Below are 26,653 nucleotides of genomic sequence, written 5' to 3'. Positions count from 1 at the left end.
ATTTTATGTATGGTTGCTCTGTATCCCATAACTTCTCTAAAAAATAAATTAATACAGCTCAACATTGACACTAACATAGTTGAAAAATGAATTTGCAAAACGTATTGATGATGTTGCTAATACCAAATTATAGTCAAGAGTATACTACATTTGCCTTAAACAAAAGTAGGCAAAGAAAAGGAGAAACAAATAGAAAACAATTAGGAAGATGATAGAATTTAAGCTACCCATATCTATAGTTCTATGAAAAGTATATGGCCTAAACAGTTATTAAAAGACAGAGACTGATAAGCTGGATAGAAAAAGTAGGTCTCAACTATATCTTAGCTACAAGAAATTCATTTTAATTATACACACATAGATAAGTTCCAATAAAAAGATGGAAAACATTTACCATGAAAATATGAATTAAAAGTTAGCTGGAATTACTATATATAAATATCAAAGTGTACTTCAAAACAAGGAATATTGCCAAGTATAATGACTACACATCACGATAAAGGAGTAATTCACTAAAAAGACATTTCAAACCTTAATGAGTGTGTACCTAACAATGAAACTTCAAAATACACAAAGCAAAAATTAATAGACACTGAAAGGAAAAATAGATAAATTCACAATGATAGTTGGAGGCTTCAGCACCTCTCTCAGTAATCAATAGAATAAGTAGACAGAAAAATTGATGAGGATATAGAAGACTTGAACAACGTTATCAAACAACTCTAACTGAAATTTATAGAACACTCCAATCAACAACACAATATACATTCTTTTCAAGTGCATATGGGATATTCACCAAGTTAGATCATATTGTGAGTAATGAAGAAAATATTTACAAATTTAAAACACTTGAAATTATATAAAGAACATTCTCAGACAATAAAAAAATAAACCAGAAATCAATAAGAAAGATTTCTGGAAACTCCTCAAATGTAACAAAAATGAACAACATACTTCCAAATAATTCGGTTCAAAAATAAAATTATGGGGGAAAGAAGAAAATATTTTGAATTTAGTGAAAAATGAAATGCAACATATCAAAATTTGTGAGATGGACATAAAAAAAGGACTTCAAGGAAAATTTGTAGTATTAAATGCACATATTAGACAAGAAAGGTTTCAGGTCAATGTTCTAAGTTTTTACCATAGGAAACTAGAAAAAGAAAAAATGCAAAGAAAAGAGGAGAAAGAAATTATAAGGATAAGAGAAGAGCAATAAAATCAAGAATAGAAAAACAACAGGGAAATCAATGAAACTATAAATGCTGGTTCTTTAAAAATATAAACAAAACTGATAAACCTCTAGTTTGCTTTTTCTATGACTAAGACAAAAAGTGAGAAGATAGAAAATATCAGAAATGTAAAGATGGGTATCACTAGAGAGTCTACAGATATTAAAAAGTTATTAAGGAAATACAAAAAAAGTCTTCTATGCCTACAAATTAGACAACTTAGGTGAACTATTCAATTCCTTGAAAGACCCAAACTGCAAAGCTCACTCAAGAAGAAATAGAAAACCTGTGTAGTTCTATGTAATTAAAAAATGAATTTGTAGTTAAAATTTTATCCATAAAGTAAACTCCAGGCGGAGACAGTTTCACTGGGCAATTCTACTATAACATTTAAGGAAGAACGAGTAAGAATCTACACAAAATATTTCAGAATATAAAAGAAGAGGAAAGGGTGACTTCCAGAAGATGGTGGCTAGGAGAGACAGGGCAAAAAAACCCCTCCATGAAAAATACTAGATAAAAGCCAGAAAGTGACCCAAAACACCAGTTTCAACAATGTACCAACTGGACAAGGTCTGCAACATCCACAGGGACCATGCACTTGGTGAAACCAGGAGTCTATGTTCTGAAATGAGTGAGTAAGCCTGCTGAATATCTGGCAGCCATGCTGCAGTATGGGGAAACCATGGGTTGGCGTTTGGAGTCAGACTAGTTCTTTTTTAAAAAACCCAAAAGTGGCTGTGAATACGGCAGCAAGAACCACACAGTGAAGTGTGGCACGAACGGGCTGTGCCAACGGCTCAATATCTGGCGTGAATGATAGCCTTTTGCGCATCCACTGCTAATTGTCTCGGAGCAAGGAAGGCAGAGGGGAACCAAAAGGGGAAAATAACCACGCCCCTTGCAGCCATCTTCCCGGTGGGCTGGGAACGCTCCTGCCCAGTGCCAGTGCCACAGCCCAGAGCCGCGCCAAAAAACCCAGTGAGACTGGAAGTGTTTCCAGCAACACACACACGCCACAATAATGGGCGTGGACAATAGCCTTTTGTGCACCCACAGCTAACTGTCCCAGAGCTAGGAAGGCAGAGCTGTGCAAAAAGGGGGAAATCAACATGATCTCTTACAGCAGGCTGGGAATGTCCCTACACTGCCAGCAGCCCAGAACTTCCCTTGGAGGACAGCGCTCACCTGTGACGTAGCACAGCCTTCCCTCAGCAGAGGCCCTAGGAGGGCAAAGCTTGGAAGAGGGACCCACTCGGAAATCCCAGGGACCATAGGCCAATACCAAGGACTTGTGGGTCAGCAGTAGAGACAAACTGTGGTGAGACTGAACTGAAGGTTTAGACTCTTGCAACAGCCTTAAATCTCCAGGAACACCTGGGAAGTTTGATTATTAAAGCCACCCTCCCTCCCTATCTGCTCAGACACACGCCCCACATTCAGGGCAGACAGCACCAACAACACAACCCCAAATTGGAACCCCACAAGAATCAGTCCCCAACACACCACAAAGACAAAGTTGGGGAGAACTGGCTTGAGGGGACTAGGTGGCTCATGGATGCCACCTGCTGGTTAGAGAAAGTGTACATCACCATGCTATAGATCTGACAAATTACAGATTACTCTTTGAATTGGCCTGCATATCTTAAAGGAACCCTATCAAGTTAAGCAAATGCCAAGAGGCCAAAAACAACCAAAAAATTTAAAGCATATAAAAAAACCAGACAATGTGGGTAACCCAAACACCCAAACCAAAAGATCAGAGGAGATGCAGTACTTAGAGCAAATAATCAAAGAACTAAAGACAAACAATGAGACCATGGCACAGGATATAAAGGACATGAAGAATACCCTAGAAGAGCACAAAGAAGAAATTGCAAGAGTAAATAAAAAAATAGATGATCTTATGGAAATAAAAAACTGTTGACCAAATTTAAAAGATTCTGGATACTCATAGTACAAGACTAGAGGAAGCTGAACAATGAATAAGTGACCTGGAGGAGGACAAAATGGAAAATGAAAGAACAAAAGAAAGAATGGGGAAAAAATAAAAAAAATTGAAATGGACCTCAGGGATATGATAGATAAAATAAAACATCCAAATACAAGACTCATTTGTGTCCCAGAAGGGGAAGAGAAGGATAAAGGTCTAGAAAGAGTATTCAAAGAAATTGTTGGGGAAAACTTCCCAAACCTTCTACACAATATAAATACACAAAGCATAAATGCCCAGCAAACACCAAATAGAATAAATCCAAATAAACCCACTCCAAGACATATTCTGATCAGACTGTCAATTACTGAAGAGAAGGAGCAAGTTCTGAAAGCAGCAAGAGAAAAGCAATTCACCACATACGAAGGAAACAACATAAGACTAAGTAGTGACTACTCAGCGGCCACCATGGAGGCGAGAAGGCAGTGGCATGACATATTTAAAATTCTGAGGGAGAAAAATTTCCAACCAAGAATATTTGTCCAGCAAAACTCTCCTTCAACTTTGAGGGAAAGCTTAAATTTTTCACAAACAAATGGTTTAATTCATAACTACCTCAAAATTCAAACAGCTCCAATGTCCCTCAGCTGGGGAATGAAAAACAAATGGTGGTACATCCATGCAATGGAATACTACTCAATAATGAAAAGGGAACTATCATACAGAAGAATAAATCTCATATGCATTATGTCAAGTCAAAGAAGGCAGATACAAAAGACTGTATTTTGTAAGATTCCATTCACATGACCTTCTGGAAAAGGTCTATACAAGGACAGAAAATAGATCAGTTTTTGTCAAGGGCTTGGGTTGGAGGAATAGAGTGACTATAAAGGGGCAGTTCAAGAGAATTTTTTGGAATGATTGAACTATTTTATATCTTGATTGTGGTACTGGATACAAAACTAGAAACATTTGTTGAAACTCATAAAACTATATAACAAAAAGGGCAAAGTTTACAGTCTGTAAATAAAAATGTGAATAAACGTAAAATAAACATTACCATAAACAACAGAAGAACTGAAAAAGCAAGACCAAAATATATGGTTTACAAGAGATGTACTTTAAATGCAAAGACAAAGGTTGGAAGTAAAAAGACGGTAACAGATATAACATGCAAATACTAAGTAGAAGAAAGCTAGTATGAGTATATTAATATCAGACAAAGATAATAATCACCAGAATTACAGAAGGCCATGTCCTAATGGTGAAAATAACATTTAATCAAGAAGACATAAAAATCCTAAAGGTTTATGCATCTAATAACAGATTCTCAAAATAACGAAATAAAAATTGCAGAATAAAGAAAGTACATAAATTCACAATTACAATTAGAGATTTAAGAACTCTCTATTAGTACTTGATAAGACAGTCCATCTATAGAAGATTTGAACAACACAAGCAACATCTTGACCTCACTGACACTTATAGAACACTCCACTCAAAAACTGCTGAATACATATTCTTTTCAAGTGTACATGGAATATTCACCAAGATGGCAATATTCTGGGTCATAAAATACATCTCAATATATCTAAAAGGATGGATTCATAGAGAACATGATGTCTAATCACAGTGGAATTGAATTAGGAATAAAAAAAATATTAGGAAATCCCAAAATGTTTGGAAAACTAAGCAGCACACTTCTAAATAACACATGAGTCGAAGAAGAAATAAAAAGTCAGAAAGTCTTTGTAACTAGAAGACAATAAAAAAGACAACATATCAAACTGTGGAATGGTCTGTAGCTACTTTTAGAGGAAAACTTACAGATTTAAATGTTTATATTAGAAAAAAGCTTAAGAAAATAGGAAAAAAGAGCAAATGAAACCCAAAGAAGGTAGAAGAAACTATAAATATGAAAGCAATAATCAATAAAATAGAAAATAACCAAAAAAGAAAAGCAATAAAATCAAAGAGTGACTTTGAAAAATGCAAAAGACAAATTTGCAACATGTTTTAGAACAAAGAACTAGTATTTCTAATATCTAAAAAGCTGTTTAAATTTGGAAGAAAAACACTGTACCTCAGTATAAAGTTGGGCAAGAGAAATAAGACACAAATAAATAACATGCAAACATGTGAAAAAAATTCTGTAGCCTCACTTTTAACAAGAGAAATGAAAGTTAAAATTACAATAACATAACATTTTTTTTTATCTGTTGTGGACTTGGAAAAAAAGTCCAAAAGTCTGACAATATTCTCATCGGCAAGGCTAAAAAGTAACATGCACTGTCATACATTGCTAGAAGAAATGTAAAATGGTACATCTCCATGGAGGGGAATTTGGCAAAATCTAGGAAAATTACATACATTTTTACCTTTGACCCAGCAGACCCATTTTTATGAATCTATCTTCAAGTATCCTGCCCAAACTGAGAAATTATTTAGGTAGTAAGCTTTTCAGGGCAAGATCATGTCTAACAAGAAAAGATTAGAAATCACCCAAATGTCTATCACTAGGAAACTTGATGAATAAAAGATAAATAAGCACAGCAGAGGGCTATGGAGCCATGAAAAAGAATGAGGAACGTTTTATTCCCCAAACTAATGCAGAAAGTACTTTAGGATGTAGGTAATATGATAAAAAGCAAGGTACTAAACAGCGTATATGGCATGCATTCTTTTGTGAAAGAAGGGGGAGAAATATGAATGCATTTTTTTTTTTCTCATTAAAAAAAGCAATGAAAAGTTAAGCCAACCACTAATAAAAGTGATTACCTATCTATCAGCTAAGGGAGGCAATAGGGTGGAGAATCCGGGGATAGAAGTGACACTTCTCTGAATGTACCTTGTTTCATGGCTGTGACTTTGAAACCATATGCATATTTTATATAACTAACAAATTAGACAGAAACAAAATCAACCTCCCCAAATTAAAAAAAAATCAAAAATTAAAAAAGAAATCAATAATTGTGTGCCATTGATGGCATAACCATATAAAGACAAGAATGGTTTCAACTGGTTTTAAAACACAGTATTTGAATACTATTTCCTTCTTGGGATCTAGTCTAAAAATAAGATAAACAAAATAAAGACTACAAAGAATTCCTTAGCAGCACTCAGTCCTGCTACTGTTAGTAATAATATTGGTACTTATATTTTGAAATTATTTTATGTATTCTGTAGCTTAAATAAATGATTAAATATATTAGTGTAGTCAGGAACTGTAAGAGAAAGGGGTACATTTTTCAATCAAATAAGTTAATTAAAGATCATGCCATTTTGAATTGGAACTGGAACTATTAAGGAGTCCTTGATTTATAAATAAACATATATTTCCTAGAACTGTCGCCTGAAAAGGCTTAGAAGACTTTGGCAAACCCAATGGCAATGAATACTTGGGCCCAGATTGTGGTCTATAAATAGCATCTCCCAATAAACACAACCAAGGCTCCCTGGAAAATGGCTCATTCCAGATCTGAGGCAGGAAATGCACAAAATAAGCTCGGAATAGCTTGCTATGCATAAGCCTAGAAACTACCCAAAGAGGTCTTGTCAAAAGGACACAAGGGACCAAGTTATAGGGGCTCACATGGGCCAAAGATGAGAAAGTTGCATATCAAGGAAATAATGTCTGCAACAGATTAAAACACATATGAATCCATGAGTTCATCATAATTTTTAAAGCCAACTTAACGTTCATCACTGAAAGTTGCTAAGGAACTAAGTCATTGTGAAAATTGATAGAGGAAGACCCAAGCATTTATCCTGCCTTTTCTGTACACATTGTATTTAATAGGCAAAAAATTTTTCTTTGAAGAAAATTTTAAGTTAATAAATCAGAAGAGATTACAGAATTTGAACATTTTCCTTTTCGAATTATTTTCCAATTTTCTAGTGAAATAATGTATCCAGGCAATGATACCAATGGATCTAAAAGCATCAAGTGAAGACTGATGGCAACTTGATAGGGTTACACTCACACACGTGAACCCAAGGATTGAACTCAGCATCAATAGTGTGTGAAAATGTGGCATCACATGCCTTCTGATACAATGCAATAGGAAGTATATGGCACTCCCTATAGGATATTCTTATTTAAAAACTATCAGCATCTAATCAGTTTCTAGATCTAACTACTAATATATAGAAACTACCAGGGAGAAAGAAACTTCTACCCCATCCAGTCTGTAATGGAAATTACTAGCCTAACAGAGTACTTCTCAAGATGGGTTTCATGGAACTATTCTGCCTGATGTTAATGGGTGTTTAGTTAATTCCTGGTTAAAAAGAGTTCAACAGTTTCTTCATTGCAGGACTTCTCAGAGCCTTTAACATGATAATGCACACTGTAGCTTTCTAAGTGGAGTACTAGCTTCATACACGTGAATATTCTTATATGCGTATAAAACATTTCAGTTCATACCTGTGGATGCATGTTCACATATGCATGATCATCTAGCCATAGATAGCACTTCTCAACTCAAATACATTTGGCTCCCAGAGCCCTCACCGCCCCAAATATTTAGCAGAACTACTGTTCCATAGAAAACCCAATGGACAAACATGACCTCATGGGATGTATAGGGAACTCTATTTTATGCATGATTTTTCTGTAAACCTACAACGTCTCTGATTAAAAAAAAACTGTAGGATAAAAAATGTTAAATGCTATGTTCACCCTAATAATCTGAACTAAAATAATTCATTCCTAGCCCATTGATTATATAGTAACAGATAACTGCAGATGGGGGAAAAAATAAAAGGTTTAAAAGAAAACGAACACACTCATAGACCTTTTGTATGGATTTTACTCTGGGTTTTCTAGGTACTGTGATCAAGTTGTCCAACCATAAATGAATTTAACTGCTTGAGGTTTCCATGTTCATTTGGATAAAATAGGACAACTTTTAGAAGCAAGTGTTTTATCATCATGTAAGTGAGGAGGGAGAATCCTAGCTTTTAGGCAAAGTAAGTTGTTAGACGGATGCATTGACTCTTGGGAAGGTAATAAAGCTAGAGTATAAGCTCAAGGGCAGGAACCCAACTTATTTTAAAGCTTGGTGCTTTCTGTCTTCACATGTGTAGAAAGGGAACAAACAATTGCATAAATGAATGAAATTAACAAAATGCATTTACCTCTATCCAAAAACAACAGGTTGCATTTTACTGATTTTGCTTTTAAAAATTTAGTTAATGCTAGAAAAAAAAAGTGCTTCAGAGGACAAAGGTGACATCACAGAAGATAATCTATAAGAAGAAATAAAACATACACTAAAATGAGAAGGAAAAAGTATGCCACGGCTCTCTAAAAGATTAATTTGTCTCATCCTTTAAAAATCATTGAAGGGGTAGTCTGGAGAAATCCATTCCTGTTTACTTTCTTCCTTTCTTAATTGATTGTGATGACTTACTTCCTGCATCCTGGCTTTGGTTTATAATTGGGCACACCCAGGGAGGTATTACCTGCTTTCTCCAATTTCTTAAGACACAAGTTCTGAAATTCCTCCTCCCATCTGTGCCGCTGATGTCTAAGTGGATTCTGCATGTTTTCCTGAAGCCCTGATTCATCACTCATTTATAATTACTCATCCCTTTTAAACTGCCACTCATTTCCCATGAAATCAACTTTAAGCACTGTGGTAGCCATCTTCCTCTGAGCCCCATTGTGCTGTAACACCTCTGAACTGTGGCCCTGAAAACACAAAGGTGGTACATCATCGCAAACCGCACCCAGCCCTGATCCTGGGACCAATCTTTGGGAAAGGTGGGGTACAAATGAAGCTTTTGTCATTACTATACCCTTGGTTTCTTTACCTTTTCCCTTATTTCTAGCTTCTCAGTTTATGACTTTAAGAAAATGAGAGAAGCCAGCTTTTGGTAACAAAGTACAATTAAGTACTGTCATTTCCTATTGTGCTACGTCCTAGGAGATCCTGCAGAGGTTTCTCAGCCTGGCTGTGTACAGAATCACCAGGGAAACCTGGCCAAAATACAGATTCCCAGACCCACTTCCTGGAGATTGGAAATCAGTAGATCTGGGGTGAGCCCCAGGTACATGCATTTTCACAACAACCCGTGGTTGATTCTGATGAGCCTTGTTCTGTGTTTAAGAACTACTGTTAGATATCTTGAAAAAAACGAAATGTGAAAAAGATGGTATTTTATTTTATTTTGCTGGAGAAGTTGTGGGTTTACAGAAAAATCATGCACAAAATACAGGATTCCCATATACCACCCTATTATTAACACCTTGTATTGGTGGGGTAAATTTGTTACAACTGATGAAAGTTTATTTTTATAATTGTACTATTAACTAGAGTCCACAGTTTAATTTAGGGTTCACTGTGTTGTGGAGTTCTAGGGATTTTTTAAAAATATATTTTAGTACCAAATATACAACCTAACATTTCCCCTTTCAGCCATCTTAGATATATATTTCAGTGCTGTTCATTAAGTTCACAATGTTGTCCTACCATTGCCATGATCCGTTACCAAAACATTTCCATCATTCCAAATAGAAACTCTGTAGATGTTAAGCCTTAGCTCCCTATACCCTATCTTCACTCCATCCTGGGTAACCTATATTCTAGATTCTTTTGCTTATTATAATTATTTCTTATCAGTGAAGGTGACATCATTTTTAGAAGTGAAAAATAAAATCCCTTTGCTCATGGTGATTATCTTAAAAATAAAACCTAAGGGGTGTTCTAATAACATAAGATGTGGGATAATCACGGTGTATTTAGCCGGCTAATTATATGGTTAATAGCCTAGGACAGATGGTTTAATGAAATCATCCAAAAGTAGAGGTGCCCCAGAGGAGGAACAGCCAAGACCTTTATTCTGACTAATCACACTCAAGACCACTTCAGACGACTGCTTGGGAAACACCTGATAGGACTGATGTGTAGAATTCAAACTACTGTGAATTCTAGACCTTTCTCTTGAATCATTCCTATCCTTAGGGTTAACATGGTCTACTCTCCACCCATGAACCCATGAACTGCTGACTGCTATTTGAATTCACCACTTCACATAAGGTATAGAGACACGGCCAGAAAGCATTTTTAGAATTTTTGTAAATACCCTGATCATTCAATGCTTCTTTTCTAGCCTGAACAAAGACCTTGCAAACACAGAAAACAAGCTCGTATATTATATGTTTTGCCTCCTTTCTTAAAATCCAATTCAATTCTCAGAGCTTGATAGACATGCATTGGAAACCATGTCCCTTATGATGGAGAAATGACATCAGCATAGGTGAATGTGCCAGACAGGAAATGGCTAGAATCAGTGCCATTAACATAATTCATCTGAGAGATTTACTGTTAACTTAAATAAGCACTGTCGAACACACAGGCCTGCTCAGAGCATTGTGTGGTTTTATACACTCTGAGCACTTTATCCTATTTTAATCAGTGTTCATTAATCTCAACAACTTTTCATGCAGCTTTAATTTTCCTGATTAGTTGTACTTAGAGCCCTGCTCACACATTCAACAAGTGTTTCTGAAAGCTCATTTTTCTGTGACCCTTCAACATGCCTGTTTAATGTCATTTCAGTGTTACTTATTAAGTTGAAATAAATTACTTGGCACCCTGCTAGAAGTCAATACCTTTGTTGAAACTGAACTTTTTTTTTTTAAAAAATAATACCACGAGGTTTACAAATAATTACTAACAAAAGCATTAAGTGTATAAACCTGTCTATCACTACTATATTTTCTGTTTTATTTCTGGATTATGAGATTGTATATAATTTTCTCCCATAGCCATGTGTTACTTTTGTAATGAGAAAAAGTAAATAAATTATGATAGATGTTCCTAATGCAACACATATAAGTGGTTAATTTTCTTACTATATAAGCTGAAGAAGAAAAGTATAACACCTTAAAATTAAAGACTAACAACTTAAGAGAAAAACAGAGGTAAGGACAGAATTAATGCACAGAAAAGAAAATACAAGTGACTTGGAAACATGAAATGACACTCAACCTCAGTCATAGAAAGCAAAAGGTTAAGACAACGATGATGTTCCAATTTTCTTCAAACAGATTGGCAGAGGAAAAAACAGTTTGATAATATACCTCTGTTGATGAGAGTATAAGCTATCATATTCTCATTAAACTGGTGGAAATTCAAACTGGTATGCAACTTTGCATGTTCTATCAAAATTACAAATATGCCTACTCTTTGATCCATCATTCTTGCTTCTTTAAGTAGCAGAATTTTTAGAAACAACTGAGGTTAAAAGAATAATGGTACATCACCCCAAATGGAATTTCAGGGAAATTTGTTTTTTAATAAAGAGAGAGAGAGAGAAATGTATTTAAAAGAGGGGGATAAAAAGATGAAGTACTGTGTGTATGGTATAGTATCATTTATGCAAAAACAAACAAAAAACCAGTTATGAAACCTTTAACACACCTATATGCTTGTATTTGTGTTAAGATATTGATAGAGCGATAAACTAGGACCTGGAAACATGGCTGCTTCTAGAAAGGCGAAAAAGAGGGTCATGGTTTAGGGGAGACCTATCACTGCATACCCATGTGTAATTTTAAATTACTTATCATGTTTCTGTATCAGACTTTGTATAACTATTTAGTTGGTTATTTAGTTTATTATCTAATAGTTTTTTCTAAAGGATCTGCTGCGGAGAAGTAGCATAATATGGAAGAAAGACTCCTGAAACCCCTGCTGCCCACTGGGCTTTCAAGCTGGCAGCTGTTGCTACTTCAATGCAGGATCTCAGGCAAACCCCCTCCATCCGCTGGGCCACCTTCTCTTCTCCTAACGAAAATCTGAGGTTCCTTTTGGGTTCTTGGGAATATGAGCTTCTAGTTGTTTTCAAAACAGATACTTGTCAAATAATACACAAAATAATAGGTGTGTTGGTTACTAGAATTATACCTTCCTGTTGCTTGGTTATTCTCTTGGGAAAGCTTGTCTCAATCAACAATTCTCTGAGCAGTATGTTACACACAAGTCTCTATGTTAAGTGCTAGGAATATAGGAATTACCATGACACATCCCCATCTATGATGAATTCAATATGAGACCTCCCAGCTATTGCACGCCATTAAATGCCAAGCACTGGACTAAGTCTTTTCTATACTTCTACCTTGTAATGTTCACATCAACCCCAGCTCCTGTAGTCATTAATTATTAGCATCTTTATTTTACAGGTGAGCAGAGGGCAACCAAGGGGGTAAGTCACTTGTTGGCAAAGATCTCCCAGTTAAGAAGTGTTAGAATTGAGAATTCAACCACGGTTTGCATGACACCAAAAGCCAGAACTTTTTTACCACCGTTCCAGCCTGCCTCACCTCATCTGTTGGGGGTGGAAGACACATAAACAGATGATTAAACAGTAATGTGATAAGTGTTGTGAGAGAAATCTGGCCGGAGATTTTCATGGAACTGGCATTTAGAAAGCATATGGCTCTTGTCAAATTGGATGTTCCCACAGGTCAAGTGAATGGCGGAATTGTCAGTTCCAAAGCAAACCCTGATGGTGAGATGAACTCAGTCTGACATGGAGCTACACAGATGACTCAGTGCCACGACAGAGGGGCATTCACCTAGATGCCAGCAGAATTCTCTATCAGGCTTCAGATCAGGCTGACTTGGACCCGATTCAAGTCTGGCACTTAGTAGCTCTGTAACACTGGTCAGGGGACTGAACTCCTCTGAGCTTTCGGTTCCTCCTTGGTGAAATGCCAAGATGAAATGAAAAAATGGAAAGAAAAATAAATGTGGAAATGGGCATAAAGCTTTTGGCACAAGGTAGGTATTCAATAAATAGTATATATACATGAATTTCATCTAGGTTTACATCTACTGAAATAATCCAAGATTACAGGGCATTCCAGAACAGAAGTGGAATCATTCATGAACATATTGATTTGTTTTCTAAAAGTTAGTATAGCAATGTTTTGTTTGAGAAAAATCTGATAAACCGATTCTAGCCTGAGAAGTTTTCCCACATCCTTCTGCCTTTGTCATCTATATTGTTAATTATTCTGGACCATGAGAGGTGCTGATCATCATCTTGAACCCTCTCCACCCATTTTCCTTCTAACTGCATGGAGGAGCTTGGTCATTAGCCAGTGCTGATGTGTTTGTTAAGTTCCTTGGACCACATTCTCATAGGCATGAAAACCGTATTGTGATTACTGCCTGCCTCTGCCTTAGGTTGCAAAGAGGTCTTCATGTCAAAATGTTGAGATCCTTAAAAAGGTGTGTGTGTGTGTGGGGGGGGGGGGTGGACTGAGAAAAAAAAAAAACAAAAAAACAAAAAACAGAAAATTCCAAGTTCCCAGATTAAAAATTGATCATTAAGAAATGAATTTCCTTCTTGAGCATACAAAATGTCCCTTGAAAAAATGGTTTGTGTCTAGAAATTTTATGTGTATATTCAATATGCTGCATTTCAAGCAGCATTTCCACTTTGATCCTTTGAGCTCCTTTAATTTATCAGATGGGTTTTTAATACCCATAGGAATATATAAACCCTTTCCAAGCTAAACAAATGGAGGGCAAGCTGGAGAGTTAATAAACACACATCAGTAGGGTTTTGGCAACTCACTAAGCCACTTCAGGTGCAGTACTGGGCAGCCCAAGGGAAGAACACAGACTGTTCTATGAGGTAAGGATGGTGGAAGTCAGCACAAACAACCAGTGGGATGGAGACAATGCACTGCAGAAATGCTGCTTGCAAACGTCAATAGTGTGGACACAGTTCTGCACTCCTCAATTCCACATGCAAATAAACATTCTAAAAATATTCCTTGGCTCTCTGGTCTCCTACCCTCCGGCATGGAAGAGGAAAGCCTCCCCTGTGTTGTGAGCCCAGCCAAACTTACATGTGCTCCCACCCCGCTTTCCCACACATTAAGAAATGTACAACTGGGAAATTGTTTGAGGCTAATTCATATCAGGTAGAGACCTGCCTAATCATTACAGACATGCGCTTTCTCGTTTCTCAAAAAGGAAAACAGTAATTTACAACATTTCCTGTACTAAAACCTCTCCAAACACTGCTTATCAAAGGGCAAGTAAAGATAGCAACACCTACACAACGACGTCCATTTTATCTGGATCCTCAAAACTGTAACCATCATTGCTTCTGGAAATGTGGCAATTTTTCCCTTTGAGCATCCAAGAAAGAGAGAATTAGTGAAGTCCTTTATGCTAAGACCTTTGACACATGTTCATCTTACGGCACTGTTTCAAGAATTCAAAATAAAATTCCCAACATAAGCACTTATCTCCCCTGCCCCTTCCCCACTGTTTTGTTTGTTTGTTTGTTTTTAATAAAGTCAAGACATTTTTTCAACCACAAACATAGGGCCCTAATTCACTGTAAGAGCTAGCACTGAATTATTCAAATCTGGCCCCAAATTCATTCTATAAAAACAAGGGAGCCCTTCCTTAAGGGGTGAATGACACACCTTCAACTTTATACAAGTGTTGAAAAAATTTGTATTTGATAGAGTCATGTTTTAAATATTTCATGATAGAAAGTAATAGCTTTTAGGATCAAGAAGCTACTCATGCCATGTTTCTGGGATACAGAACAGGGAAGCAAGAGCATTTAAGGAGGCGGCAGTTGGGTTTCCTCCACAGCTGCATGGGCATGGCTTTGTAAAATTTGAAGGGACAAGAACTACTTTGACTTGGGTGATCCATAATCCGTGGCTCTGCACATTACTCTCCAACATGGCAGGATATAAGTGAGTAAATGGCATCAAGGGAAAATTCCAGGGGAAGTATGACACACAGTTCTCAATCTCCAAATGGAAGAATTTGATTTTAGGAGTTAATCTCACTGCAAAGTGCAAAGCTGACTTATTTAGAAGTAAACTAAGTACATTTGAAAGGGTCCATGATTATCTCATGGGAAATTGAGTCACAATTATTTCCATGTTTTAAATAAGATGGAGTCCAGTAGTGTGCTGGTTTGGATATATTATGTCCTGCCAAAAGTCATATTCTTTGATGCAGTCTTGTGGGGGCAGATGTATTAGTTTTGATTAGATTAGAATCCTCTGATTGAGTGTTTCCATGGAGATGTGACTCAATCAACTGAGTGAAACGTTTGATTGGATGATTTCCATGGAGGTGCTGCCCTACCCTTTCAGGATGGGTCTTTATTGAATCGCTGGAGTACTTTAAAAAGAGCCACACAGGCCCAGAGCAGAGCAGCTGTGAGTGACATTTTAGAGAGCAACTGAGAGTGACATTTTGAAGAGCAGCTGCAGCTAAGAGAGGACAAAACACCCCAAAAGCAACATTTTGGAGAACACCATTTTGAAACGCCGCCTGGGAAAAGCGGACGCCAGCCACGTGCCTTCCGAGCTAACAGAGGTTTTCCGGATGCCAATGGCCATCCTTTACTGAAGGTACCTGATTGTTGATGCCTTACCTTGGATGCTTTATGGCCTTCAGACTGTAACTTTGTAACCAAATAAACTCCCTTTATAAAAGCCAATCTATTTCTGGTATTTTGCTTAAGGGCAGCATTAGCAAACCAGAACAAGTAGTTAGGCAGGGCTCTACAGAGAAGGAAATACAAAATGTTTCAACAAATTTGTGTATGCTTGCAAATTAAGTGGTTAAAAATGTTACATTTTAATGCCTACAAATTTTATCATTTATAACATTAATGTACTCCTACTGGTAAAGTCTTCATCTAATTTGTGTAATGTAGTATCCTATCTCTACCCAATATATGTAGTCCCTGATTCAGAATTCCACACTTTTTATGAACCAGGACACAAGTGAACACAAGAAGTGGCAAACATCCAAGAGCTATTTTCCCTGGGATAGTCTGGTTGATGCAAAACCTCATCACTGACTTTTCCTGATTGAATCTATTAGTTTTATGTTCTGGTCTGAGAAATCTGGAAGAACAGGACTGACTACAGTTCTGCTATTCTCCTACCTCACTGTCAACACAAACGGGTTTTTGGATTATGCTTTTTAAAACTCTCTCACATTTATGAAGCATTTGCTCTGTGCTAGGCACTGTGCTAAGTCTGAGGGTTATACAATTTTTTAAAATCTACCCATAAATGGTGAGGGAGGGATCATTATTATTATGCCCCTTATGGACAAGAGCAAACCGAGGCCTAGGATGTTTAAATACCTGGCTATGATCGTTCCAGTGTTAAGTAGGGCAGTTCAGACTGCAGCCCAGTCACAGAGCACATCTCCCAGCCTTTCCTTAAGAAAAATGCCACATTCCCAAATGAAACATCCATTTGACAGGTTCCTTCCAGAAGACCTGGTTAGTGGGAACACCTGCAGGGCACTCACTGAGAACAGTCTGAAGACTTGTGGTAAATCACCCACCTTGTGTGAGACCTCATCAGGAAACTGGAGTAGTTTGTAGAAAAATGTAATCCTTGAACTAGGGTTCTCTGAACTGTAGCCCATGGAACATGTCAACACAGATTCAAAGCCAATTTCTTTCAGTTTGGTGAATAAATGAAAGGCGCATGGGGAGAAGTGATGAGAGAAGAAAAATGTAGCCACAATTTGGGGGCTTCCAGGAAGATGAGCAAAGCTAGTGTGCAGATCCCAAAGTGAAACTGTTGACAAAATGAATTTTATGAAAAGCAATGAATGATGCTACCAAAAAAAAAAGGTATATACTAAAAAACAAAAACAAAAGAACTAATTTGTTTTAGAAATGAATAAGTATCTTGTGAGCATTGACATGTGACAAGACTTTTAGAGTACTGGCATTGCGAATGTCACACGTTTAGTTTTGATTACCTTTCTGAACCAACTACATGTTTTTAACTCTAAAATTAATTCATATTCCAAGGAAATCTTTGTGGATCCCTTTTGTGGCATAGGGAGTGGAGTATCAAGAAGGAAAGAAACATACTGAAAAATAGTAAAATGTTACTTTTTCAAAGATGTCCAGTTTTGTTAAACTTGTTGACAGTCATAAATGCCAAGAAAATATGGGTTGAGTTGTTTTCTATTGCTGTTTGAATAACAGATTAATTTAATAATCAGCAGGATATTGAATGACAAAAATTATTGGTTGGAGTGGCCAAACCACCAACCCTAATGACATTCTTATGTAAATTCATATTTTCTTTTAGGCTCCTACATTCTTAATAAACCCTATATTTTTTGAAAATCCTTTTAAAAAATTGCATATTGTTCCTCTGTGGTATAATATATCTGTCTGTGCGATAGATGGATGTCCACTTTTGGAGTTGCCAATTTGAAGGTTTCTATTTAGAGCAACTGAGTCACTCCTTGATGCATTTTCCATATAAAACCATAAAGTGATTCTGGAAACGGGACACAGAAGCGTTGTCAGGAGCAGACAGTCTTCAAAATGATTTGGAGACCAAAGGACATTTACTATATGGCTAGAGCCACCTGACATGGTTTCCTGTGTTCTAGCAAAACATAGACACCAGGGTCATCTGATCTCTTCAAAGAGATCAGCAGATTGTTAATGACAGCCCATGAGGCATGTTCCCATGGGAAGGGAACAGTTCTTCATTGCTCTATGGTTTGCCATGGCTTGTGGAGGAAAGTAATCAGTGCCTTCAGACTGGTTTGTAACGGACACAGTTTTGTATGTTCCATTGTGGGAGGCAAGATGTTTTTCTATGAAAAAGATCTTAGTGCGTAATTTCTGAAATACTATAATTTTCACCAAACTCAGTTTCCAACTCACTTCTGGCCAAATGTTGTAGAATGGTGTTATTTTTGAATGTCACTGCCCCTGACCTGAAGTTACCTGGAAAGTTGGTCAAAAATTAGTAATTGTCTTAGACAACTAGTCCTGTGAAATCCCATTCTTTTCAGGCAGAGGGTGACAAATTTCTACACAAATTAGTTGTAAAGCAGAAGTACAAATTTGGCTTTCTGGTTGCCAACAAATGGGTGGAACAGCTGATATCACAGCTAAACCTGTAAGTTTCCCCAGCCAGGGAGATGGCACCCCCCCCAGCCCCCCAATACTGTGGACTATCTTGGGGTTGGCTCCCCGAGAAAAAAAGAAGCAATTTGTACTGGGAACAAGAAGGGGGGCTCAACTCAGCCTAAATGCAGAATTAACTAACAAATTAATTAACTTTTGGAGTTGAGGGTGTTTGGGGTGCTGGAGAAGGGCTGGGCTCTGGGAAGAAGGGGAACACAGAAATGGGCACCCAATCAAGTTCTCATTCGGTGGCTCCAAAAAGGCTTTTTTTTCTACTTTTCCCCCCTTTTCATTCCTTACTCTCTGACTCCTTATCTTTTTACAATTCAATACCTCCCTGGCAAGGGCAGAATAAAAGGTGTCGGAGAGTAACTTTACAGATGAGATAATAGCCTAAAGTACATACCTTTAAGTGCTGTGTACTGAGACTGACAAAACTTGGATGCTGGAGAAAGGCCTTAAAAAGGGATTGCTTTTTTTCTTTTTCTTTTTTAAATAACTGTTCTAAATAGATCTTGACAGAAAACCTTAGATATTTGCAACTGGCCTCTGGACCCAGGCAATGGAGAGCTGAGATAGGTCTGACAGACAAAGCAATGAACTGAGTGGGGGAGACAATTTCCTAAAGGGCATAACTTCTCCAAGAAAAGGGGGGCATGGTCCAGCTCAAGTGGCAGCCCTCTTTCAAAGAACTCAGACCCCAGGGGCTGGAATTCAGAAACCACCTTCAGTCAACCATGACCCCAACAGGGACAGAGTCTGCGGAGAACTAAAGGCTCCACACCTCTTTACACTGGTGAGGAGCTGTGGGCTGACAAGCGCCACCTGCTGGACAGGATAGGAAAAGGACAGTCTAGACGCCTCACCGGAGGATCTCATTCTCAGAGAAACTCCATATCTTCCTCCTGAGACCTGGGCCTCCATGGACTGGGAAAACCTGATTGGGGTCAAACATATCTGAGAAGACCCTCTCACAAAAAGGTTACATAGAGGCAGGGCAAGAAACAGAAAAACAAGAGGTGAAAAATTCTAATCAACTAAATAGAAGCTAAGTTAGAGGTCTAAAATTAGTTGAATTCAACACTAAAGGAGAGAGAAGAAAGCCAACCAACAAGCAAACCCTAGGTAAAAGAGTGAAAATGAGGTCCAGAATAAACTAATCAAGAAAATCAGATGCCTAGACAGCTTAAGATAATGAGCCATATTAGGAAATATGAAAATATGGACCAACCACAGGAAAAAACTAATAGTTCAACCGAGATACAGGAGCTGAGACAGCTAATTAAAGATATTCAAACAGGTCTTCTAAATCAATTCAAAAATCAATTCAATGAACTGAGGGAAGATATGGCAAAAGAGATGAAGGAGGGGGGCAGGGCAAGATGACGGAGTGGTGATGTGTGGAATTTAGTCACCCCTCTAGGGCAGCTGGTAATTAGCCAGGAACTGTATGAAACAGCGTTCTTGGGGTCTCCAGTGACCAGTCATGCATCGTACACTAGCCTGGAGTGACTGGAACAGCTGGGGTCACAGTGAAATTTATAAGTTCCTCCAACCAGGGGTCTGGCACCCCTTCCTGCCCAGACACCACTGACAGTCTTACAGCTGGCTCCTAGAGGGGAAATAATAATCTGCTGGGAGCTAGAAGGAGGGCTCAACCCAGCCTCAACAGCAGAATTAATTAATAAATTAAATAATTAACTTCTGAAGTTGGGGGTGTCCAGGGTGTTAGAGAAGGGCTAGACTCCGGGAATTGGGGGACACATAGAAATGGACAACCATTCCACGGCTCCAAAATGGTTTTTTTTTTTTTTTTTTCTTCTTTTTTTCCTCTACATTTTGTCCCTTTTCTTTTATTGCTCTCTGACTCCTTATCTTTTTACACTTCAATAGCCCCCTGGCAAGGGTGGAATTAAAGCTGTTGGAGAGTATCTATCCAGGTGAAAAAGACAATACCTGAAAGTGCACATTTTTAAATACTCCATCCTGACTTAAAAAGGGAATTTTTTTCTTTTTCATTTTCTTTTTTCCCTTCTGTCTTTTCAAAATAACTATTGTAAGTAGCTCTTTACAGAAAGCCTCAGATATTTGCAACTGGCCCCTGAACACAGGCAACAGAGACCTGAAATAGATCTGACAGACAAAGCAGTCAACCTAGTGGGGGGAGAAAATTGCCCAAAGGACATAACTCCACAAAGAAAAGGGAAGCATGGCCCAGCTAAATTGGCAGGCTTCCTTCAAAGAACTCAGACCCCAGGGGCTGGAATTCAGAAATCACCTTCTGTCACCCACAACCCCAACAGGCTCAGAGTCTGCAAAGAACTAAAGTCACTGCACATCCTTACAGTGGTGGGGAAGCTAAGGGCTGGCAAGTGCCACCTGCTGGACAGGATAGGAAATCCAGAGAGTCTAGAGGCCTTACAGGAGGGTCTCATTCTCAGGGAAACTCCATACCCTCCTCCTGAGACCTTGGACTCTCTGGACTGGGAAACCTGACTGGGTTGACCATATCTGAAGAAGAACACTCTCACAAAAAGGCTGCATACAGGCAGTGAAGGAAACAGAAAAACAAGAAGTGAAAAACTGTGATCAACTAAATAGAACCTAAGTTAGAGGTCTAGAATAAGTTGAACTGAACACCAAAGGTTAAGAGAACAAAGCCAAACAACAAAACCCTAGGTAAAAGAGTGAAAACAAGCTCCAGAATAAGCTAATCAAGAAAGTCAGATGCCTACACAGCTTAAGATAATAAGCCATACTAGGAAACAAGAAATTATGGACCAGCCAAAGGAACAAACTAATAGTTCAACCGAGATACAGGAGTTGAGACAACTAATGCTAAACAATTCAGTGAACTGAGGGAAAATATAACAAAAGAGATGAATGATATAAGGAAGGCACTGGATGACCATAAAGGATAATTCATAATCTTGAAAAAATATATGGCAGAACTTAGGGAATGAAGGGCATAATGGAAGTGATGAAAAAAAAAAAAAAACGGAGGGATACAACAGTAGATTTGAACAGGCAGAAGAAAGGATCAGTGAATTGGAAGACAAGACATTTGAACTCATACACACAAAAGAACAGATGGTAAAAAGAATGGAAAAAATATGAGCAGGGTCTTAGGGAGCTGAGTGACAACATGAAGCACATGAATACATGTGTTATGGGTGTCCCAGAAGGAAAAGAGAAGGGAAAAGGGGCAGAAAGAATAATAGAAGAAATATCCACTGAAAATTTCCCAACTCTTATGAAAGACAGAAAACTACAGATTCAAGAAGTACAGCATACCCCAAACAGAATAGATCCCAAAATACCCACTCCAAGACACTGATCAGACTGTCCAATGTCAAATACAGAGAGAGAATTCTGAAAGCAGCAAGAGTAAAGCAATCCATCACATACAAGGGAAGCTTGAAAAGACTACAGATATCTCTGCAGAAATCATGGAGGCAAGAAGACAGTGGTATGATATATTTAGGATACTGAAAGACAAGAACTGACAACCAAGATTCTATACCCAGCAAAACCATCTTTGAAAAATGAGGGAGAGATTAAAATATTTTCAGACAAACAGACACTGAGAGAGTTTATGAATAACCGACTGGTGCTACAAGATATACTAAAGGGAGTGCTATAGGCTGATAGGAAAAGACAGGAGAGAGGTTTGGAGAAGATTGTAGAAATGAAGCCTATCAGGGAGGGTAAAAGGAGAGAGAGAAAAAAAAATGAGATATGGCATATAAAATCCAAGAGACAAAATTGTAGAAGAAAGTACTGCCCTTACAGTAATAACACTAAATGTTAATGTATTAAAATCCCTGATAAAAAGACATAGACCAGCAAAATGGATTAAAAAACAGGACCAATCAATATGCTGTCTACAACAAACTCACTTTAGACACAAGGACAAAAATAACCTGAAAGTCAAATGTTGGAAAAAGATATTTTACAGAAACAGCAACCAGAATAAAGCAGGAATAGCTATATTAATGTCAAATATATTAGACTTCAAAACTAAAACAATTAAAAGAGGCAAAGAAGGACAGTGTATATTAATAAAAGGGTCAATTCATGAAGAAAACATAACAATCATAAATATTTATGCTCCAAGCCAGTGTGCCCCAAAATTCATGAGGCAAACACTGAGAACACTAAAAGGAGAAGTAGATACCTCTACAATAATAGTTGGAAACTTCAATACACCACTCTCATCAATGGATAGAACATCTAGACAGAGGATCAATAAAGAAATGGAAATGTTGAATTGCACAATAAATGAACTAGACTTGACAAACATTTATAGTAACACTACACCCCACAACAGCAGGATACACATTTTTCTTAAGTGCTCATGGAATATTCTCTAGGACAAACCACATGTTAGGTCACAAAGCAAGTCTCAACAAATTTAAAAATATTGATATTATAAAAGACACTTTCTTGGATCATAATGGCATGAAGTTGGAAATAAGTAACAGGCAGAAGGTGGCAAAATTCACAAATATATGGAAGCTAAACAACACACTCTTAGAAAACCACTGAGCAAAGGAGGAAATTACAAGAGAAATCAGTAAATATTTCAAGGCAAATGACAATGAAAACACAACATATCAAAAGCTTATGGGCAGAGCCGAGAATGAGAGAAGACTTGGGCGTCTGACCTGCACACCGTGCCTCCTCTCACTTCGCTCTCGCGGCCTTCCCGCCCTCTGTCCTGCTTGCTGCACAGAACACCTTCCACCATGGCCACCTCAGCAAGTTCCCACTTGAACAAAGGCGTCAAGCAGGTATACATGGCTCTGCCCCAGGGCGAGAAAGTCCAGGCCATGTATATCTGGATTGATGGCACTGGAGAAGGACTGCGCTGTAAGACCCGCACCCTGGACAGTGAACCCAAGTGTGTAGAAGAGCTGCCTGAGTGGAATTTTGATGGCTCTAGTACTTTTCAGTCTGAAGGCTCCAACAGTGACATGTATCTCACCCCTGTTGCCATGTTTCGGGACCCTTTCCGCAAGGACCCCAACAAGCTGGTGTTCTGTGAAGTCTTCAAGTACAACCGAAAGCCTGCAGAGACCAATTTAAGGCACTCCTGTAAACGGATAATGGACATGGTGAGCAACCATCACCCGTGGTTTGGAATGGAGCAGGAATATACCCTGATGGGGACAGATGGACACCCCTTCGGCTGGCCTTCCAACGGCTTCCCTGGGCCCCAAGGCCCGTATTACTGTGGAGTGGGAGCAGACAGAGCCTATGGCAGAGACATCGTGGAGGCCCACTACCGGGCCTGCTTGTACGCCGGCATCAAGATTGCGGGAACAAATGCTGAGGCCATGCCTGCCCAGTGGGAATTCCAGATAGGACCCTGTGAAGGCATCGACATGGGAGATCATCTCTGGGTGGCCCGTTTCATCTTGCATCGTGTATGTGAAGACTTTGGCGTGATAGCAACCTTCGATCCTAAGCCCATTCCTGGAAACTGGAACGGTGCTGGCTGCCATACCAACTTCAGCACCAAGGCCATGCGAGAAGAGAATGGTCTGAAGTACATTGAGGAGTCCATCGAGAAACTAAGCAAGCGGCACCAGTACCACATCCATGCCTACGATCCCAAGGGGGGCCTTGACAATGCCCGGCGCCTAACTGGATTCAACGAAACCTCCAACATCAATGATTTCTCTGCTGGTGTAGCCAACCGTGGCGCCAGCATCCGCATTCCCCGGATGGTTGGCCAGGAGAAGAAGGGCTACTTTGAAGACCGCCGCCCCTCTGCCAACTGTGACCCCTTTGGGGTGACAGAAGCCCTCATACGCACGTGTCTGCTCAACGAGACTGGCGACGAGCCCTTCCAGTACAAGAACTAAGTGGACTTAGACCTCCAGCCATCAAACCCCTCCCAGTTCTTCACCCCACTCCCACTTTTCCTCTCTCCCAATTGTCCTACTAACTGTAACTCAAAGGGCAGAATATCAAGGTCTTTTTTTTCCCTTGTGAAAAAAAAAAAAAAAAAAAAAAAAGCTTATGGGATGCAGCAAAGGCAGTGCTGAGAGGGAAATTTATTGCCCTAAGTACCTATATAAACAGAGAAGAGAGAGCAAAAATTGAGGAATTAATGGTTCATCTCAAGGAACTAGGGAACGAATGGCAAACTAGCCCCAAAACAAATGGAATGAAATAAATAACAAAGATTAGAGCAGAAATAAATGAAATTGAGAAAAGGAAAACAATAGAGAAAATCAACAAAACCAGAAGTTGGTTCTTTAAGAAAATCAATAAAATTGATGGACCCTTAGCTAGGCTAACAACAACATCCTCATCAACAATAACAACAAAACACAACAGCAGATGCAAAGAAATACAATCAGAAATGGGAAAGAGGCATAACTGCCGACACTGCAGAAATAAAGGAGATAATGAGAAGATATTACGAGCAACTGTATGCTAATAAAATAGACGAAATGGACAACTTCCTAGAAAAGCATGAACAACCAACCTTGACTTGAGAAGAAATAGACAACCTCAACAAAGCAATCACAATTGAAGACACTGAATCAGTCATCTCTTTTTCAAAAGAGAAAAGCCCAGGACCAGATGGCTTACCATGTGAATTCTACCAAGCATTCAAGAAAGAGTTAGTATCAATCCTGCTCAAACACTTCAAAAAAAAAAAAAAAAAAAATGAAGAGGAGGGAAAACTACCTAACTCATTCTATGAAGCCAACATCATCCTAATACCAAAATCAGACAAAGATACTACAAAAAAAAAAGAAAATTACAGACCAATCTCTTTATTGAATATAGATGCAAAAATCCTCAACAAAATGCTCGCAAATTGAATCCAGCAGCACATTAAAAGAATTATACACCACAAGCTGGTGGGATTTATTCCAGGTACGCAAGCCTGGTTCAACAAAAGAAAATCACTTAATATAATACACCACATCAATAAATCAAAACAGAAGAACCACATGATCATCTTAATCGATGCAGAAAAGACATTTGACAAAATCCAACATCCTTTCTTGATGAAGACCTTTCAAAGGATAGGAACAGAAGGGAATTTTCTCAATATAATAAAGGCAATATACGAAAAACCCACAGCTAACATCATACTCAGTGGGGAGAGACTGAAAGCTTTTCCTCTAAGATCAGGAACAAGACAGGGATGCCCCCTGTCCTAGTTTGCTAATGCTGCAGAATGCAAAACACCAGAGATGGATAAGCTTTTATAAAACGGGGGTTTATTTCACTACACAGTTACAATCTTAAGGCCACAAAACGTCCAAGGTAACACATCAGCAATCGGGTACCTTCACCGGAGGATGGCCAATGGTGTCCGGAAAACCTCTGTTAGCTGGGAAGGCACGTGGCTGGCGTCTGCTCCTAAGTTCTGGTTTCAAAATGGCTTTCTCCCAGGACGTTCCTCTCTAGCAAGCTTGCTTCTCTTCAAAACGTCACTCACAGCTGCACTCTCTTCAGTCTCTTTGAGTCAGCATGTTTTATATGGCTCCACTGATCAAGGCCCACCCTGAATGGGTGGGGTCACACCTCCATGGGAGTATCCCACCAAAGTCACCACCCACAGCTGGGTGGGGCACATCTCCATGCAAACAACCTAATTCAAACGTTCCAACTTAATCCCCACTATTCTGTCTGCCCCACAAGATTGCATCAAAGAATTTGGCTTTTTCTGGGGGACATAATACCTTCAAACTGGCACATTCCACCCCCTGGACCCCAGAAAAACATATTCTTTCCAAGTACAAAATACATTCATTCCATCACAATATCACAAAAACTTAAATCATTTCAGTAACAAAAGTTAAGTACAAGATCCCATAAAAATCAATTACAGGCATGGTGGGTCCTAAGGCACAATTCTCCTTTAGCTTTGGATCTGTGGACTTAGAACAAGTTATGTGCTTCCAATATACAAAGGAAGGACATTCACAGGATGAACATTTCCATTGCCATACGGAGAAACAGTAAGGAAAACAGGGTTAACAGGACCAAAACAGTTCCTAAAACCTGCAGGACAAACTCCATTAGATTTCAAAGTCTGAGAGTCATTTACAGAACAACGTTGCATCCTTGGGGCTTGAGAGAGCGGGAGTCTAACCCTTCCCAAGGGCCTTTTCGGCAGCCCTTTCCTCTCCAAACGCTTAGGTGAGTGCTCCAACATACCCACACATTGGGGAGACCACCTTCTCGGCCCCACCCTCCTCAAACATCGGGGCTGCTCCCGGATTCCCTTCCATCTCCGGGGCACACACTCAACCCCTTCAGAAAAGTGTGGTGGCAGCCAGGCTCTCCCCAATTCCCTGGGAATGTGCTCCAACCTCTTTGGGACCTGAGGTGGCAAAACTCTTCCAGAGCATCGAGGCGGAAAGCCCACCCTCGACCTCCAGGGCAAACTCACCCTTTCCATGCATGTGGGCTGCTCCGCTCTCCCAGCCCGAGACCTCTTGACTCCAGACCTCAACCTCCATGGCTCTGTCTTTGAAGAAATTTTTCCTGCAGT

General features: G+C 38.8%; 2 protein-coding genes across 7 annotated transcripts in view; one reads left to right on the top strand and one right to left on the bottom strand.

Moving 5' to 3' along the window:
• CACNA2D3 (calcium voltage-gated channel auxiliary subunit alpha2delta 3) overlaps window positions 1–26,653 on the bottom strand; it is a 1,184,653-nt gene that overhangs the window by 42,992 nt on the left and 1,115,008 nt on the right. The window lies entirely within an intron of this gene.
• Window positions 22,779–24,088, top strand: LOC119505627 (glutamine synthetase). The gene has a single exon (XM_037798471.1). The coding sequence runs from the start codon at window positions 22,875–22,877 to the stop codon at window positions 23,994–23,996; it is 1,122 nt and encodes a 373-aa protein (XP_037654399.1). The 5' UTR covers window positions 22,779–22,874; the 3' UTR covers window positions 23,997–24,088.

Source organism: Choloepus didactylus, chromosome 1 (genome assembly GCF_015220235.1).
Source record: "Choloepus didactylus isolate mChoDid1 chromosome 1, mChoDid1.pri, whole genome shotgun sequence".
Classification (NCBI taxonomy): Eukaryota; Metazoa; Chordata; class Mammalia; order Pilosa; family Megalonychidae; genus Choloepus; species Choloepus didactylus.
The sequence above is the reverse complement of the archived record's forward strand: the minus strand, read 5'-3'. Positions and strand labels throughout refer to the sequence as shown.

Bases quoted from the DNA above. Each gene is read 5' to 3' on its own strand.
- LOC119505627 (XM_037798471.1), top strand. From the start codon at position 22,875: ATGGCCACCTCAGCAAGTTCCCACTTGAACAAAGGCGTCAAGCAGGTA.